We start from the raw sequence: 14,535 nt of genomic DNA on the forward strand, positions 1-14,535 counted from the left end.
TTTTCCTCTTTAAGCTCTGCAATTCCCTCCCTAAACCTCTCTATCTCTCTTGCCTCCTTTAAGATGCTCCTTAAAACCTCAAGCTTTTGGCTATCTTCCCTAATATTGCCATAACCATATATGGTCGGTGTCAAATTTTGCTTTGTAACACTCCTTAGGACATTTTATTATGTTAGAGGTGCAATGTAAGTACAAGTTTTTTTGTTTAACTCAGCAAAGTGGGTTAGTTCAGGGTAATTTGGTCATTGAAAAATCTTTTCTACAGTGCATTTCTCTTGCAATCATAGCATGTACGCAGGTACATTATAATTTCATAACCTTGCTATTTTCATAACTTTGTATTGCCTTAAATCTTCTACAAATACATTCAACAACTGCAACTTTCATTTATCTCTATATGTCTCCTATGCTGCCTCTTTATGGTTATATTCTTACCTTTTCTTCTTGTTAAACCTTGTAAATTCTGCAGACTGAAGCCAGGGCTGGAAACAGAAGCAGGCTGGAACTGAAAATTGCCTAGCCACAAGCATGCCGGTTTCCCACCTATGGCCATTTTTGTGGAGGCAGGATGGGTGGCACGCAGCGAGTAGTCATTTCATGAAGAGCCTATTGAGATCAATCAAAGGAGACCAACTAGGATTTTCCAGTCTGTCTTCAGGTTCCACAGGCGACAATGATCAGTTTAGATGCATGGAGGAGGCCACCCGGCAGCAAGCCAGGAAGTCAGCACTCCAGACAAGTCTAGAGGCCCGGCCTGCTTGCCTGGGTGCAGGAGCAATGGCAGGTTGGCCTGTGATGGGCCTCTCTCCACCACTCCCTCCACAACCCCCACCACCACAGCGGTGTCCTGGCTGTAAGATCCATTTTTTAATATAAGGTTTACAAAAGTGGGAGAAAGTGCCATCTCCCTTACTCTTTTTTGCAGCCTGCTGCACCTCTGAAGCTGAAATACTCTGATTGACCCTCCAGTTTGAGAGCCACCTACCACTATATTTGGACAGCGAGTACATTTCCAGACCAATGAAAGGGTGCCCCCTTGAAAATCACAAGAAGTGATTGTTTCCCAAGGGAGGGAAACAGAGTTTGGGACTGCATGTTTCTGAGTGCCGAACCCGCCCTTGGAGGAAAAATCCTGTCCAAATTTCCCCTCTGCTTCTTTCAACTTCTTGTGCATCTGTTACTCCTCAGATGGCTAATGTCAATCAGGGTCACAACCCTGCACTGTGGGGAAACAGTCACCTGACAGTGATTTTCCCTGAATTGGCCAATTAGTGACCAGAGGATGGGATCGCCATCCAATAAGGGTGGCAGGTGAGCTTTTGAACCTGGAGGACCAATGGGAGGTCCTTCAGCTTGGGAAAAGCAGCAGTGCCCTCTCTGCATAATTTAAAACTTTTACATTCAAAAGTGGCCTCGGCAGCAAGGCCACCAATGTGAAGGCACAAAGCAGCCTGTAGCAGCAGTTAAGACCAGGCAGACAAAGAGGGCCTCAAAGCCTGCTTGGTATGTGGAATTCCAATTAGACATCACGAGACTGCCTCCAAACAGATGGCCATGTCCCCAACGTCTCAGGTAGCCTGCAGGCCTGCAAATTTTCATGCCCCCCCACCTGCCCCACATCCAAACCTATGGCAAAATTCCTGCCCTTGGGTTCACAATCTTTGACATATTTTCATAGTTACCTTCTCAGTATGTTTTGGAGCTTTCCTTCCACCCAAACCTATGCCCTGCCCTTTCTCCATGTGCAGTTCACACGCACATGTTGGTCACCATGGAAAATATTGTTTAAGTTGCCTCTGTTAGTTCACACGGTGGAATTTGATGGAGCCCTGGGAGGCGAGTTGCAATACAGGGTGAGGTGGCAGAGAATTGGAAGGAGACCTGCTGGACCAAAACCTTGATATCATGATGTTGGTTCCGCATTCTGCCAGAGGCAGGAAGCCTCCAGCCAACATTGCCGCTATGACATGGCGAGAAGGCAATTGAGCTCATTGACAAGGTAATTGAGATTCCCTTACACGCAATTGTGTGTAATTTTGTACAGAATTTGGAATGTAATGAGTGGTTCATGGAGATCACAGGCCATCAGATCCCTCAACACTTAAAGCTGGCGACATCACCAGTTCCACCTGTTCTACATGTGGAAGTCAGCCATCATAATACATTGGGTTGCCATCATTTGTCTTTGACATTAAATGGAAGAGAGGGGAAAGGAGACCACTACTGGACTGCAGCTGCAAGCCTCTAAGAAGGAGACAGTAGCCTGCTGTTGTACTCACAGGAGCAGTGGGACAGCAGTCTGCTGTTGTACTCACAGGAGCAGTGGGACAGCAGTGTGCTGTTGGACTCAGAGGAGCAGTGGGACAGCAGCCTGCTGTTAGACTCACAAGAACAGCGGGACAGCTGTCTGCTATTGGACTCACAGGAGCAGTGGGACAGCAGCCTGCTGCTAGACTCACAAGAACAGCCAGACAGCTGTCTGCTATTGGACTCACAGGAGCAGTGGGAAGCAGTCTGCTGTTAGACTCACAAGAACAGCGGGACAACTGTCTGCTGTTGGACTCAGGAGCAGCAGGAGCAGATTATGGTGTTGACTTTTCCGCACAGGTCAGCTTTCCAGTCTTCCGAGGCCCCTATGTGGAGGAGAAGCAGAGGGAGGGAAGACCTCTCTCCAAAGACGCCACTGCAACAGCAGCAGCAAGAGAGCCAGCCTCCGGCTAGGCAAACCACAGAAGGGCACATAGGGGTCCAGCAGTAAGCCATGAAGGGTCCAACTGTGACTGAGAGTGTACTGCAGATGTCAAAGCAACAGACTGCATATGTCAACGAAGGCCATCATCAATCCTGTGCACCATAGTGCAGGATGGCAGCGACCCATGGGTCTCAGTGGACACAAATGCCTGTGGCCCTGAAGGTCACAATTGCATTGATTTTTTACACATTCAGTTCTTTCCAGAGATCCACTGGGGACATGTGTGGGGTGTTCCAGGCACCGGCTCATCCTTATATCAAGGATGTGACCAATGCCTTGTTTAAGAGGGCCAGCTATTACGTGCAGGACCCAACTGACCCTTTCATCAGCTTTGGGACTATTACAATATGTCATTGATAACACGCATGTGGCTATCAAGACTCCCTGGGACCAGCCAACAATCATCATGAACATCTATGACCACTGAAAGCGCAGTAAGCAGCTGGGTGCCTTGTTCCCCGGGAGCAGTCACGATGCCTATATACTTTGACAGTCCTGGGTGCCACAGTGTTCTGTCCCACCCATGCACTTTTAGGAATGATTCCTTGGGGAGAAGGATTACCCATTGAAAACATGGCTACTGTCCCGAGTGAGGAAACCTCATTCTGCAACCAAGGAAAGGGTACAATGCCTGCCACGGTTGACCCAAGTGGTCATTGAACTGGCCATTGGGCTGCTAAAGGTAAAATTCCGGTGCCTACAACAATCTGGTGGAACTCTGCAGTATGCCACAGCGAAGTATTATTGTGGTCTGCTGTACTGTTTATAACCTCACACTCCAGAGAGTGAAGGCCTTGCATCTGGAAGCTATAAATGAGCCTCACTCCTCATACTAAGAGGATAATGTGGAGGAGGGGGCAGGGTAGGTTTGACAGGATGATGAACCCCCTTTACTAGAGGCAAGAGCTATTGAGAGCCTGCAAGGGAGACTTCGGGCAATCTTATTCGGATCCTACAACCATGATACCCTTTTCTAATAAAGGCTCTGGGGTTCCTGTTGTGAGCACTGGTCAGCCTTCAGGTTGGCGGGGTGCACTTGGAGGAAGTGTCCTTTCTGGAGTGCTGCTGCAAATTTACAGTATTTAAGGGAGGACTGGAAGGCCTTTAAAAATGGTGCCAACTGCTATCTCCACATCAGGTGACATGAGATCAGTGCCTCCTGGCCTGCCCCTGCAACAGCATTTTACGGTCCCCATGACTCCAAGTCGTTAATTGCCTGGCCAGTGCGTGATTGTGGTCAGATGGCTGCATTTCTCATCTGGGCAATAGCATCCGCTTCCGGGTCCTCCTCCAAGACCCACACCAGAACACTGAATTCAGCCCATAAGGTGCACGCCATATTTGGATCACCAAATTGTTTCATTTAAATTGTGGTTAATTGCTTCAGAGGAATTAAAGGTTTTGCTTTGTTCCCAGTAAATAATGCATACATTTCAAAATTACATACTTTCACTATTTTGTTAGTGAAAAAGTGGAATTTGCACTATTTTTCTGGAAAGAAAAAACGAAAAATATGACAGTAAATAATGCCCCGGATCTTATTGTGACGGTGATAAGGGAGCAAGGGGGCAATTTTGCGGTTGGGTGACCTGACGAATAGGTTTCCCACAGGCCCTTCTGAATTTAATGGCACGACAGAATGATATTTTTCAGCTCCGCCTCTCAGCAGTCAGCCAAATTGAGAAGCTGGATGGCTGTTGGGCAGGTAGGCTTTCAGCAACAGGCCACAGCAGGGGAGAGGAGGGGAGGGAGAGAGCGATTGGCAAGGCTAGAGTGCAGGGGTGGGGGCAAGATTCGAGGCTGCAGTTAGAAGAAAGTTGTGGTCGGCAGGAGAAGGGATGTTGGAAGGATCAGGGCGGGGAGAGAGATTAGAAGGTTCGTGGTGGGCTGAATTAGAATGGACGTTGGGGTTGAGATGGGGGTGCTGTGGTGTCTGATCCCTGTGGTTGAGTAAATCATAAACTAGACCCAGTGCATAAGCAGAACGACACCTAGCTCGTGGGTCCAGCAGTCTTCCGTACTTTTTAGCCTCCAAATTCCCAGAGACTCAGGAAACCCATCTGGCCAACATTAAGTTTAAAGTCTCGGTTAATTGTGAGGCACAGAGCTATATTATAATGTTTAGTTGACCAACTCACCTCCTGCAACCCCCCCAACCCCCAACTCACCTCCTGCAACTCCCCCCCACAAACCCCCACCTCATCTTCCTGCCTTCATTAAAACCAAAGTAAGTGTGTTGGGGTCAGTTTATAGATTCTTAACATCTTTACATCCTATCCATTTTTGGGCATTTAAATTCTCCCCAATGACTTTGACTTATTTCAGTGCTTTGCTGGATGATTGGCATTCATAAGTTCTCTGGGGAGGATTTTTTCCCTTGTCGGGCAGGCTCGGCAGGGGTGGGTGGGGGCGGCCGGGAAGCCGACCGCTGCCCGCAGTCGGGGCCGGAGCGCGATTTCACACTGCTGGACCAATTAAGACCCACCCACATGAGTCGTGGTGAGTGCTGGCTGTGTGGGGGGTGTAGGAGGGCGAGTGTGAACTTCGCACATGTGCGCGGTGCACGCTGGAAAAGCTCCCTGAGGCACAGAGCTGCCTCAGAGAGATGAAGAGTTTTGAAAATTAAAAATAAATTTTTCTTAAATGTTATAAGACATGAGCAGGGAAATGTTATTAATTAATTTTTTTTTTTTTTTTGCTGCTGAAAACCTCATCCCGCCTGTGGATGAAGTTTCCTTAAAAAATGCAAAGAGCCACTTGGCCTTTTTGCTAGCCCGCCAACCGCAAGGTTGGACAGGCAGCGAAAAATTTCATTCAATTACCCTTTTAATGGCCTGAATAGGCCTTGAGTATGTGGGAATGATGCAGCGAAACAATGATCTCATCAAGTATAACTTTAAAGAGAAATTTTAGCTGCTCTGGTGAAGAGCCCCATCTAAAACATTAGCCTGCCTTTCCCTTTCAGATGCTGACTGAACTAACCTGTTGTATGTTTCTACAGTTCCTGTCATTTTATTTCAGAGAAACCAGTGTAGTTTACAACCACAATTTAAACTCAGAGATCAAATTGCAATCTTGAAATCAGTGTGTTCTTTTTGTTTGATTATATGTGCCACTATCTCATGATTGTATTGTGCTTTGAACTGATTAATTTTGATTACAGTATATGCAATGATGGGTGACAGCGGTGCACTCTGTGTAGGCGTGTGATGACATCAACATTGAAGGAATAATGATTGTAATGTTGCTTTAAGCTGATTGCATGATATTCCATAATTGATTACTATGAAATATTTCAGTATTTTTTTTATAAGCTTGTAATCACTTGAGCATTGCTGAAAAAAGAGACTTGGTGTCGAAGCTTTTTGTCTTGCACTCATCAGGACAGACGCAAGAATGCCAAATTTCAAAGGGATCAACAATTTATACTGCATGAGAAAAAGGGTGCTGATTGGTTGGCAAGTCAGCTCAGACGGTCAAGATGTTGCCATGGCACATGCACTATGGAGCTATTATCTTCCGTGCTTTTGTTTATTCAAAGAAGGTGCAATATCTAGACATGTTCCTTTTGTTTGCAGAGACTGTCCCTGCATATGAATATATGTAGCTTCTAGCAAGCATAAGTGAGCTACATTGCGAGCACAACTGATAATCTTAAATTGGTTATTAGTCTAATTAGCACAATTAGGATTGTTCAGCAAATGCTGCCCAACCACGGAATCGCATCTAATGTTAGACATTATGTTCTGAGTTTGCAAGCACTGGTTAGTTGAGTACAGTCAACTTTTCTCTTGTCTCTTTTTTCAACACATCAATTAATTTAAATTAGTTACGTTTGAGTATTAATAAATTGCTGGGATTTTCCTAGGTTATAAATTTGCTGAAGAAAGCAAAGAATACAGTGAAACTAACCATCAGTTTGGATGATGTGAATATGCAGCTATCTCAGACACCACCTACGGTCACTGCTTTGTCAGATTCTAAAAACATTCAGTCTCCTTCAGTGCACAATATTGCTGTCTCACCTGATACAGATCCTATCAATAAGGGTAAGTAACAATCTAAAATACAAATACTTTGTGTTTCAAGTGTTATCTGGTCTCTTGTGCATCCCCAATTTCTTTTGCTTCTCTATTCTCTATGCCTTGAACTGTCCAGGCCCTAACCTCTGTATTTCCTGCCCTAACCCTCTCCACCTCTCTCCCCTGCTTAGGATGCTTCTTAGGACCTACCTCTTTGACCAAATCTTCGGTGACCGGTCCTAATATCTTCTTATGTGGCTCAGTATCAAATATTGACAGCTCACCTATGAAAGACCCTGAGATATTTTACTGTGTTAAAGACGTTGTATAAATGCTTGTTTTTATTTTTAGTCATAGAGAATCATTCTAAAAAGATGTTTTCTCAGTGGTTAGGAACCAAGCTTTCCAATATGTAGACTAAAGCCTAATGAAATATTTAGGATCTATACAGAACACTTTAGTCTAAATGATGAGCACAGATTGAGAGTACAGGGAGTCCTCACTTAAAATTGTGGTTGCATTCATGAAAATTACAACTTTAAGTGAATTGTGGGTTCCCATAGGAATCAATGTTAAAGCTGGAGTAAGGTTCCTTCTGACATCTTTTGCCCAGAAAAAAAAGTATAAGTTGACATACAGTACCGTACGTGTGCAGTACTGTGCATTCCTAGCTGAAATAATGTACAAAATAAAATAAATTATTAAATATTAAATAAATGCAATACATGATATAATTTTTTTTAAATTACACAATTTAAATTACAATTTTTTAAATTTAAAATTACTTAGTAATTTTAGATTGACTAGGCACCATCTATTAGCAGAACTTGGTCGGGTGCAGAAAGCTGTTGGAATCCTGGCACTACCTGCACTGACTAACTTCTACCACTAGATGCAGCCCTGGAACTACAGTTCAGAACCAGAGCCAGGAATGACGAGACCAGTGAAGCCTAGAGCCGAGCAGCTGAAAATAGACCTGGTAAAAACAGAGGGCATGAGGCATGATGGGGAGATAGGCCAGAGAGCAACATCAGGGAGTTGGGAGCAGGCTGGAGGGCAACTTCAAGAGGGTGGATGCAGGCTGGAGAGTAACGTCGGTCGGTGGGGGAGGTGGTGTAGGCAAGCCGGAGAGCAACGTCACGAGGCAAAGGCGGCAGCGGGGCGGGAAAGAGGGACCGAGGGTGAGAGCGGAGAGCTGCAGGGAAAGTTTTGTGCCTAGGCAGGCCACAGAAGAGGAAGTCTGTAGCAAATGACTTCAAAGTGAAAGTGGCAACATTAAATGGATATACTAACACTATTAACAATGTTCAAGTGAAACAACGTTAAGCAAGTTAACATTAAACGAGGATTTACTGTTTATTGAGAAGGTTGTAACAGACTTAAGTGGATGACATAAAGTAATGACAGAAGATTTGAATGATTTGTTGTCCAAACTTTGAGATTGCGCTACAGCTTCAGTGCACTTCCAAAAATCTTTTTGTCTGCTCAAAGTTTCTCTGCTGTATTGACAGTCATATCTTCTGTAACCACCATTGTATGCTGTTGTGTCCTGTAACATGAAGAGGAGAGGGTAAAAAAGCACTCTATAGTAACTGTATTATGGCTACTTCGAGGCCTTTTAAGTACCAATATGGCAAACACGACACATCTCACATTTCTGACATATTTGTAAAGAAGGTAGCTCACATGCAGGTCTCTCCTTACGAAACCAGCCATAATGCAGTGGTGGCTTTTCAACAGGTGCAGGGCTAGGGCTTGCTTGGAGATGGGGGAGAAGTGGCCTCAGGCAAGGGAAGAGGCTATAGGGCTAGGGCATTACTGGGGAAGGAAGGTATCCCAGGGTGTTTGTGGGGATATATGTTGATCTGAGCAAGTGGCCTCAAGAGGGTGAAGGCTGAGGAGGCAGTCTCCAGAGGAGATGAGTCCACATGAAGATGTGAGGGTGTATGTGGGATAGTGAGTGGTGATGTCCCTTGAGCTAGCAGTGAGTGAGATGCCAGTGAATGTGTGATGGCCTTGTGAGTATGTGAGTTTAGAGCGATAAGATGGCTGCCTTACCTTGGCAGCAAGGATGAGATCATTCGTCCTCTTTCTGCACTGGATTGCGAGCCTCTTCTGTGCAGCGCCTGCACTGACCACCACTTCCACTGCCTCCCAAGCCACAGTGGTGACACTGATGAGCCTCCTGCGATCAGAGCAAGGGTAGAGGACATTACGGCGGGCTCCAACGGTGTCCAGAAGACATCCCAGGAATGTGTCACTGAATCGGAGGCTGCAGTTTTCTTGCTTTTCTGTGCAGCAGTCCTGGGCTGGAAGCACTGAGAGGTGCGCACACGGTTGAACTTTAAATATGGCACCCAGTGTGAGGAAGTGGCGAGGAGATGGTGTGGCAGGTTAATCAGAGGCTGCCTGCCATTGAAATTGTGTATTTCCTGGGAATGAGGTGGGACTGGGACAATACAGCGCGAAAACCTGCCATTGCGGCCAGCGGGTAAAACGTCTTTTTCCCCACCCGCTACCACTTAGTGCAAATCTGGGATGCTTCCACCCAATGCTTCTCTGTTCACAGATGCAGCCAGACTTGCTGAGTTTTTCCAGCACTTTCTGTTTTTACTCACAGGTCTGTTTCTGGAATATTTTTCCTGGCTTTTGCTACAATTCAATGAACCTTGGAAGATATTGTGGGCCACCTTCTGCAAGAAAGAGGAGAGTGTGTCAGTGAGTGTCATGCAATTTGTTTGGGTGGTGTGAGTGTCATTGTTGAGTACTTGCCAATGTGGACAGGCTTTTAGATGTGACAACGCTATTAGACCTGATTGACAAAGATTGTTGGTAGCTGAGTAATGGAGATGGAGTGAATTGAGCAGTGGATTGGCTAGTAGTGCAGTTGGTAGGATACGGCATTTGAAGATGCATGCACTGATCTCGACAACTTACATGAGATTTTTAAAGTTATGCGGCACTGCACCTAGGTCCTTGAGGCTCACTCCTGGCATTGACTTTGACTGTCACTGCCTCTGAGTATGTGTGTGGAGGGCCTCCAGTCCACCCCCAAGGATATGGATCATCTCTCTCTTTCCACGAAGGCATCCAATGCAGCGTTTGAAAATCTGAGTGCATGCGCTCTCCCATGGTCAGCCATTGTCAATTCGTCCACAGCATAATAGCCTTAATGAACTCAGAATGACCAGCATCTGCAATGCACTTCCCCATTTGGTGGTGCAGGCTAGCTTTAGATAGTGCTAGGCATAAATGATATTGAGCCTTCTGCTGATGCATGCAGCCAATAAACAGCACAGGAAGTGATGCATGCATGCAGAAATCACAGATGCGAGCAGGCAGCACAAAGTTGGTATCTTGCCTGTAGTTCAAAGAACAGGTGCAGTTTAATCACGTCACAATCCCTGCTGTCATATCTGAGGGTTATGCAGTTTAACCCCTGAGGTATTTTACAACAGTGGAAGTGTTGTAGTAGGATCAAGTGTCAACAAGCATGACATTTGATTTTTTTTATCATTGACCTTTTCACCCGCATAGCCCACATTACCCTACCTCCACACAACAGATGGCTCACATAAATAGAAATAAAGTTAATCAATAAAGGAGCATCATCACCAAGGATTGCGGTGGGTAAAGAAGGAAAATCACTATCACAAATTCAGGGCAACCAAGGACAGGCAATAAATGTATTGACTTTATATATAGACACATAGAGTACAAAAGCAAAGGAGGTTACGATGTACCTTTATAAAACACAGGTTCGGCCTCAACTAGAGCATCGTGTCCAATTCTGAGCACCACAGTTTAAAAAGGATTTGAAGGCTTCAAGGAAGGTACAGATTAGTTTTACGAGAATAGTTCCAAGATGAGGTACTTTGCTTATATGGATAAATTGAAGAAGCTCCTTAGAGAAGAGAAGGTTGAGACGAGATTTGATAAAGGTATACAAAATCATAAGGTGTCTAGACAGAATAGATAGGAGTAATTTTCCATTGTTGGAAGGTTGGAAAACCAGAGGACACTGATTTTAGGTGATTGCCAAAAGAGCCAACGTGACATGAGAAAGAAATTTTTTATGCAGCTGGTGGTTAAGATCTGGAATGCACTGCCCGAGAGTGTGGTGGAGGCAGATTCAATCCAAAAATGATTCCGTCTTCCAAAAGGAAATTAGATAAGCACCTAAAGAGAAAAAAGAATGCATGGCTGCAAGGAAAGGGCCTGGGTGGAAGTAGCAGAGTTGCTCTTGCAGAGAGCCGGCACTGACATAATGGGCTGAATTGCCTTCTGTGCCCACTTTCTATGAACAAATTAAGGAGAAAGATCCAGGGCATTTGTACTTTCTGATTTACCTTCAGTTGCATTGGTGGCTCTCAGAGGCTGATGTTGCTTGGTCACTGCCATCTTCCTAGTCTTATCTGACTTCGAAACTTGAATCTGTTCCTTATCTATATCACTGCCGCAAAGGCAGAGAATCATAATGAGATAATCATATGTATGTGTGAAAATGTATATTCTACTCAAACCTTTTGGGTTAATTGCCTACTTCTGGTAGTCACTGCAAATTATATTTCACTTACATTGAACGACATCAGTAAGAACTGACGTACTGACATCTACTCTGTCGAGGTTAGATGAACTCGATTGTAAAATTTTCAGTGTCAAAGATGGGAGGTATCAACTTGTGACAAATAAACTTAACTAAAATCATCAAATTGCATATGTCACATGGGACATAGGAGCAGTCAAATCACATAGAGCAGGATTTTTCAGTCGGCATGCGGGGGCAGGGCCGACACAACAACGCTTAAAACTATGTGCGATGACGTCGGGCGTGCATCCCGATGTCATCGTGCTGAGTAGCGATGTTTCGCTCGGCAGGCGCGCGACAGAGTCAGTTGCACGCCCACCGATATGTAAGAGGCCTATTAAAGCCATTAAGGATCTAATTAAGGTTATTGTAAACGCTGCTCGTCCAACCTTAAGGTTGGCGGGCAGGCGAAAAGCCCAAGCGGCCTTCGCGTTTTTTAGGAAACCTCATCCACGAGCGGGATGAGTTTCCTAAAGCTTTTATTAAATAAATTTTAAAATTTTCATAAATATAAAAATATGTCCCATCATATGTGACACAGTCGCGTGAGAGGACATGTTGAAATATATTTCTAAACCTTTTATTTAATAACTTCAGAAGCCCTTCAATCTCCCTGAGGCACGGAGCTGCCTTGGGGAGATTGAAGCGTTCTTTTGCGTGCATGCTCCGACAGTCACAAAAAGTTTAACACTGTAGAAGGTCTAGAGGACTATAGAAAGTACAGGGGTGAAGCAAGAAAGGAAATTAGGGAAGCAAAGAGAGGATACGAAAAGATATTGGGAGATAAAATCAAAGAAAACCCAAAGATGTTTTACCAGTACAATAAGAGCAAGAGAGTAACTAAGGAAAGGTTAGGACCTATCAGAGATGTACATGGTAACTTATGCGTTGATGCTGAAGATGTGGGCAGGGTTCTCAATGAGTACTTTGTCTTTGCCTTCATTGAGGAGAAGGATAATGCAGACATTCTAGTTAAAAAGGAATGTGAAATATTGGATACAGTAAGCATAGTGAGAGAGGAAGTACTGGAGGGACTGGCATCCTTGAAAGTGGATAAATCACCAGGGCTGGATGGATTGTATCCCAGGCGGTTGAAGGAAGCCAAAGAGGAAATAGCAGATGATCTGAGGATCATTCTCTAATCCTCTCTAGATACAGGCAAGGTTCCAAAGGATTGGAGGTCTGCGAACGTTGTACCATTATTTAAAAAGGGTGCGAGGGATAGGCCAGAAAATTATAGGCCAGTCAGTCTGACTTCGGTGGTGGGAAAATTATTGGAGACAATTCCGAGAGACAGGGTAAACTGTCACTTAGAAAGGCCCAATTGATCAGGGATAGTCAGCATGGTTTTGTTCGGGGAAGATCGTGTTTTACTAACTTAATCAAATTTTTTGAGAAGTGACAAGGAAGATTGATGAGGGTAGTGTAGTGGACGTTATCTATGTGGATTTTAGTAAGGCATTTGACAAGGTCCCACATGGCAAACTGGTGAGAAAAGTGAGATCCCCTGGGAACAGGGGAAGGTGGCGAGTTGGATCCAAAATTGGCTCAGTGACAGGAAACCAAGGGTAATGGTCGATGGATGTTTTTGCATATGGAAAGTAGCTTCCAGTCATGTTCCACAGGGCTCAATGTTAGGGCCCTTGCTGTTTGTTGTATGTATTAATGATTTGGACTTAAACATGGGAGGCATGCTTAGGAAATTTGCAGATGACACAAAAATTGACTGTGTAGTTGATAGTAAAGACGATAGCTGTTGTCTCCATAATTATATTAGTGGTTTGGTTGAGTGGGCGGAAAAGAGGCAAATGGAATTCAATCCAGATAAGTATGAGGTAATGCATTTGGGGAGGGAAAACAAAGAAAGGGAATACTCAATAAATGGGAGGATATTGAGAGGGGTTTAGGAAGTGATGACTTTGGATTGCATGTCCTCAGGTGCCTGAAGGTGGCAGGAAAGGTGGATAAGGTGGTAAAGAAAGCATATGGAATGCTTTCCTTAATTGGATGAGATATTTAATACAAAAGCAGGGATGCAATGCTGGAACTCTATAAGGAACTGCTTCGGCCACAGCTGGAATTTTATGTAGAGTTCACCACATTGCAAGAAGGACATAATTGCTCTGGAGAGAGTATAGAGGAGATTTACAAGAGTGTTGCCAGGGCTTGAAAATTGCAGCCATGAGGAAAGATTAGATAGGCTTGGGTTGTTTTCCTTAGAACAAAGGAGGCTGAGCAGTGACCCAATTGAGGTGTAAAAAATTATGAGGGGCCTAGATAGGGTTTACAGAAAATACCTGTTTTCCCTAGCTGAGGGGTCAATTACCAGGGGGCATAGATTTAAAGTGATTGGTAGAAGGATTAGAGGGGACATGAGGAAAAACGTTTTCATCCAGAGGGTGGTGGGTGACTGGAATTCACTGCCTGAATTGGTGGTTGAGGCTGAAACACTCAACTCACTTAAAAAGCACCTGGATCTGCACCTGAAATGCTGTAACCTGCAATGCTACGGACCTGGTGCTGGAAAGTGGGATTAAAATGAGTGGCTAGTTTCTTTTTTTTTTCTCTTTTTTGGCTGGCACAGCCATGATGGGCTGAATGGCCTCTTTCTGCGTCGTAACTTTTCTATGGTTCTTTAAATAAGATGTGAACAGTGTACCCTTAACCAGTGTGCTTTTAATTGTATTTCATATCTTAAAGAAAAGATTATTTTAAAGTTTCTCCAAATTGACAGATATTTATTAATAGACACATTTTTGAGTCAAATAGTTTATATTCTAGTCATTTCATGCAACGAGAATAGAATTTGTTTTAATTGTAATTGAAGGCTCAAGCAGAGCTTCAACCCCTGGTTCATCAACAATAGACATGTCAACTTGTCCAATTGTCCCTGGACGAGAAACAACCATTGAAATTTCCAAAGGACGCACTGGACTTGGGCTGAGCATTGTCGGAGGGGCAGATACACTATTGGTGAGTATAATTGATGGGATTAATCCCCTAAGTTTTGGTACCCACACTTTTCAAATTGTTTCTTATTGTTCATTTTGTAAAGCAGTACAAATGCACATCGAATATGTTGTTTGCTAAGATTATGATCAGTACTGCTTTGTATTTTATACTGCATTTGGAAAGAAAGCATGTTATCTATTGTAATTAGTCTGATATTTCCT

The 14,535-nt window shown here is 44.3% G+C and overlaps 1 protein-coding gene across 16 annotated transcripts in view; it reads left to right on the forward strand.

The window, feature by feature from the left end:
- mpdz (multiple PDZ domain crumbs cell polarity complex component) overlaps positions 1-14,535 on the forward strand; it is a 420,746-nt gene that overhangs the window by 351,863 nt on the left and 54,348 nt on the right. For all 16 annotated transcript variants that reach the window (XM_078570536.1, XM_078570535.1, XM_078570542.1 and 13 more), the window contains 2 exons: positions 6,621-6,801; positions 14,190-14,335. In XM_078570536.1, the coding sequence (XP_078426662.1) occupies positions 6,621-6,801; positions 14,190-14,335 (327 nt within the window). The remainder of the gene's footprint in view (positions 1-6,620; positions 6,802-14,189; positions 14,336-14,535) is intronic.

Source organism: Cetorhinus maximus, chromosome 2 (assembly GCF_964194155.1).
Source record: "Cetorhinus maximus chromosome 2, sCetMax3.hap1.1, whole genome shotgun sequence".
In the NCBI taxonomy this organism is placed as follows: Eukaryota; Metazoa; Chordata; class Chondrichthyes; order Lamniformes; family Cetorhinidae; genus Cetorhinus; species Cetorhinus maximus.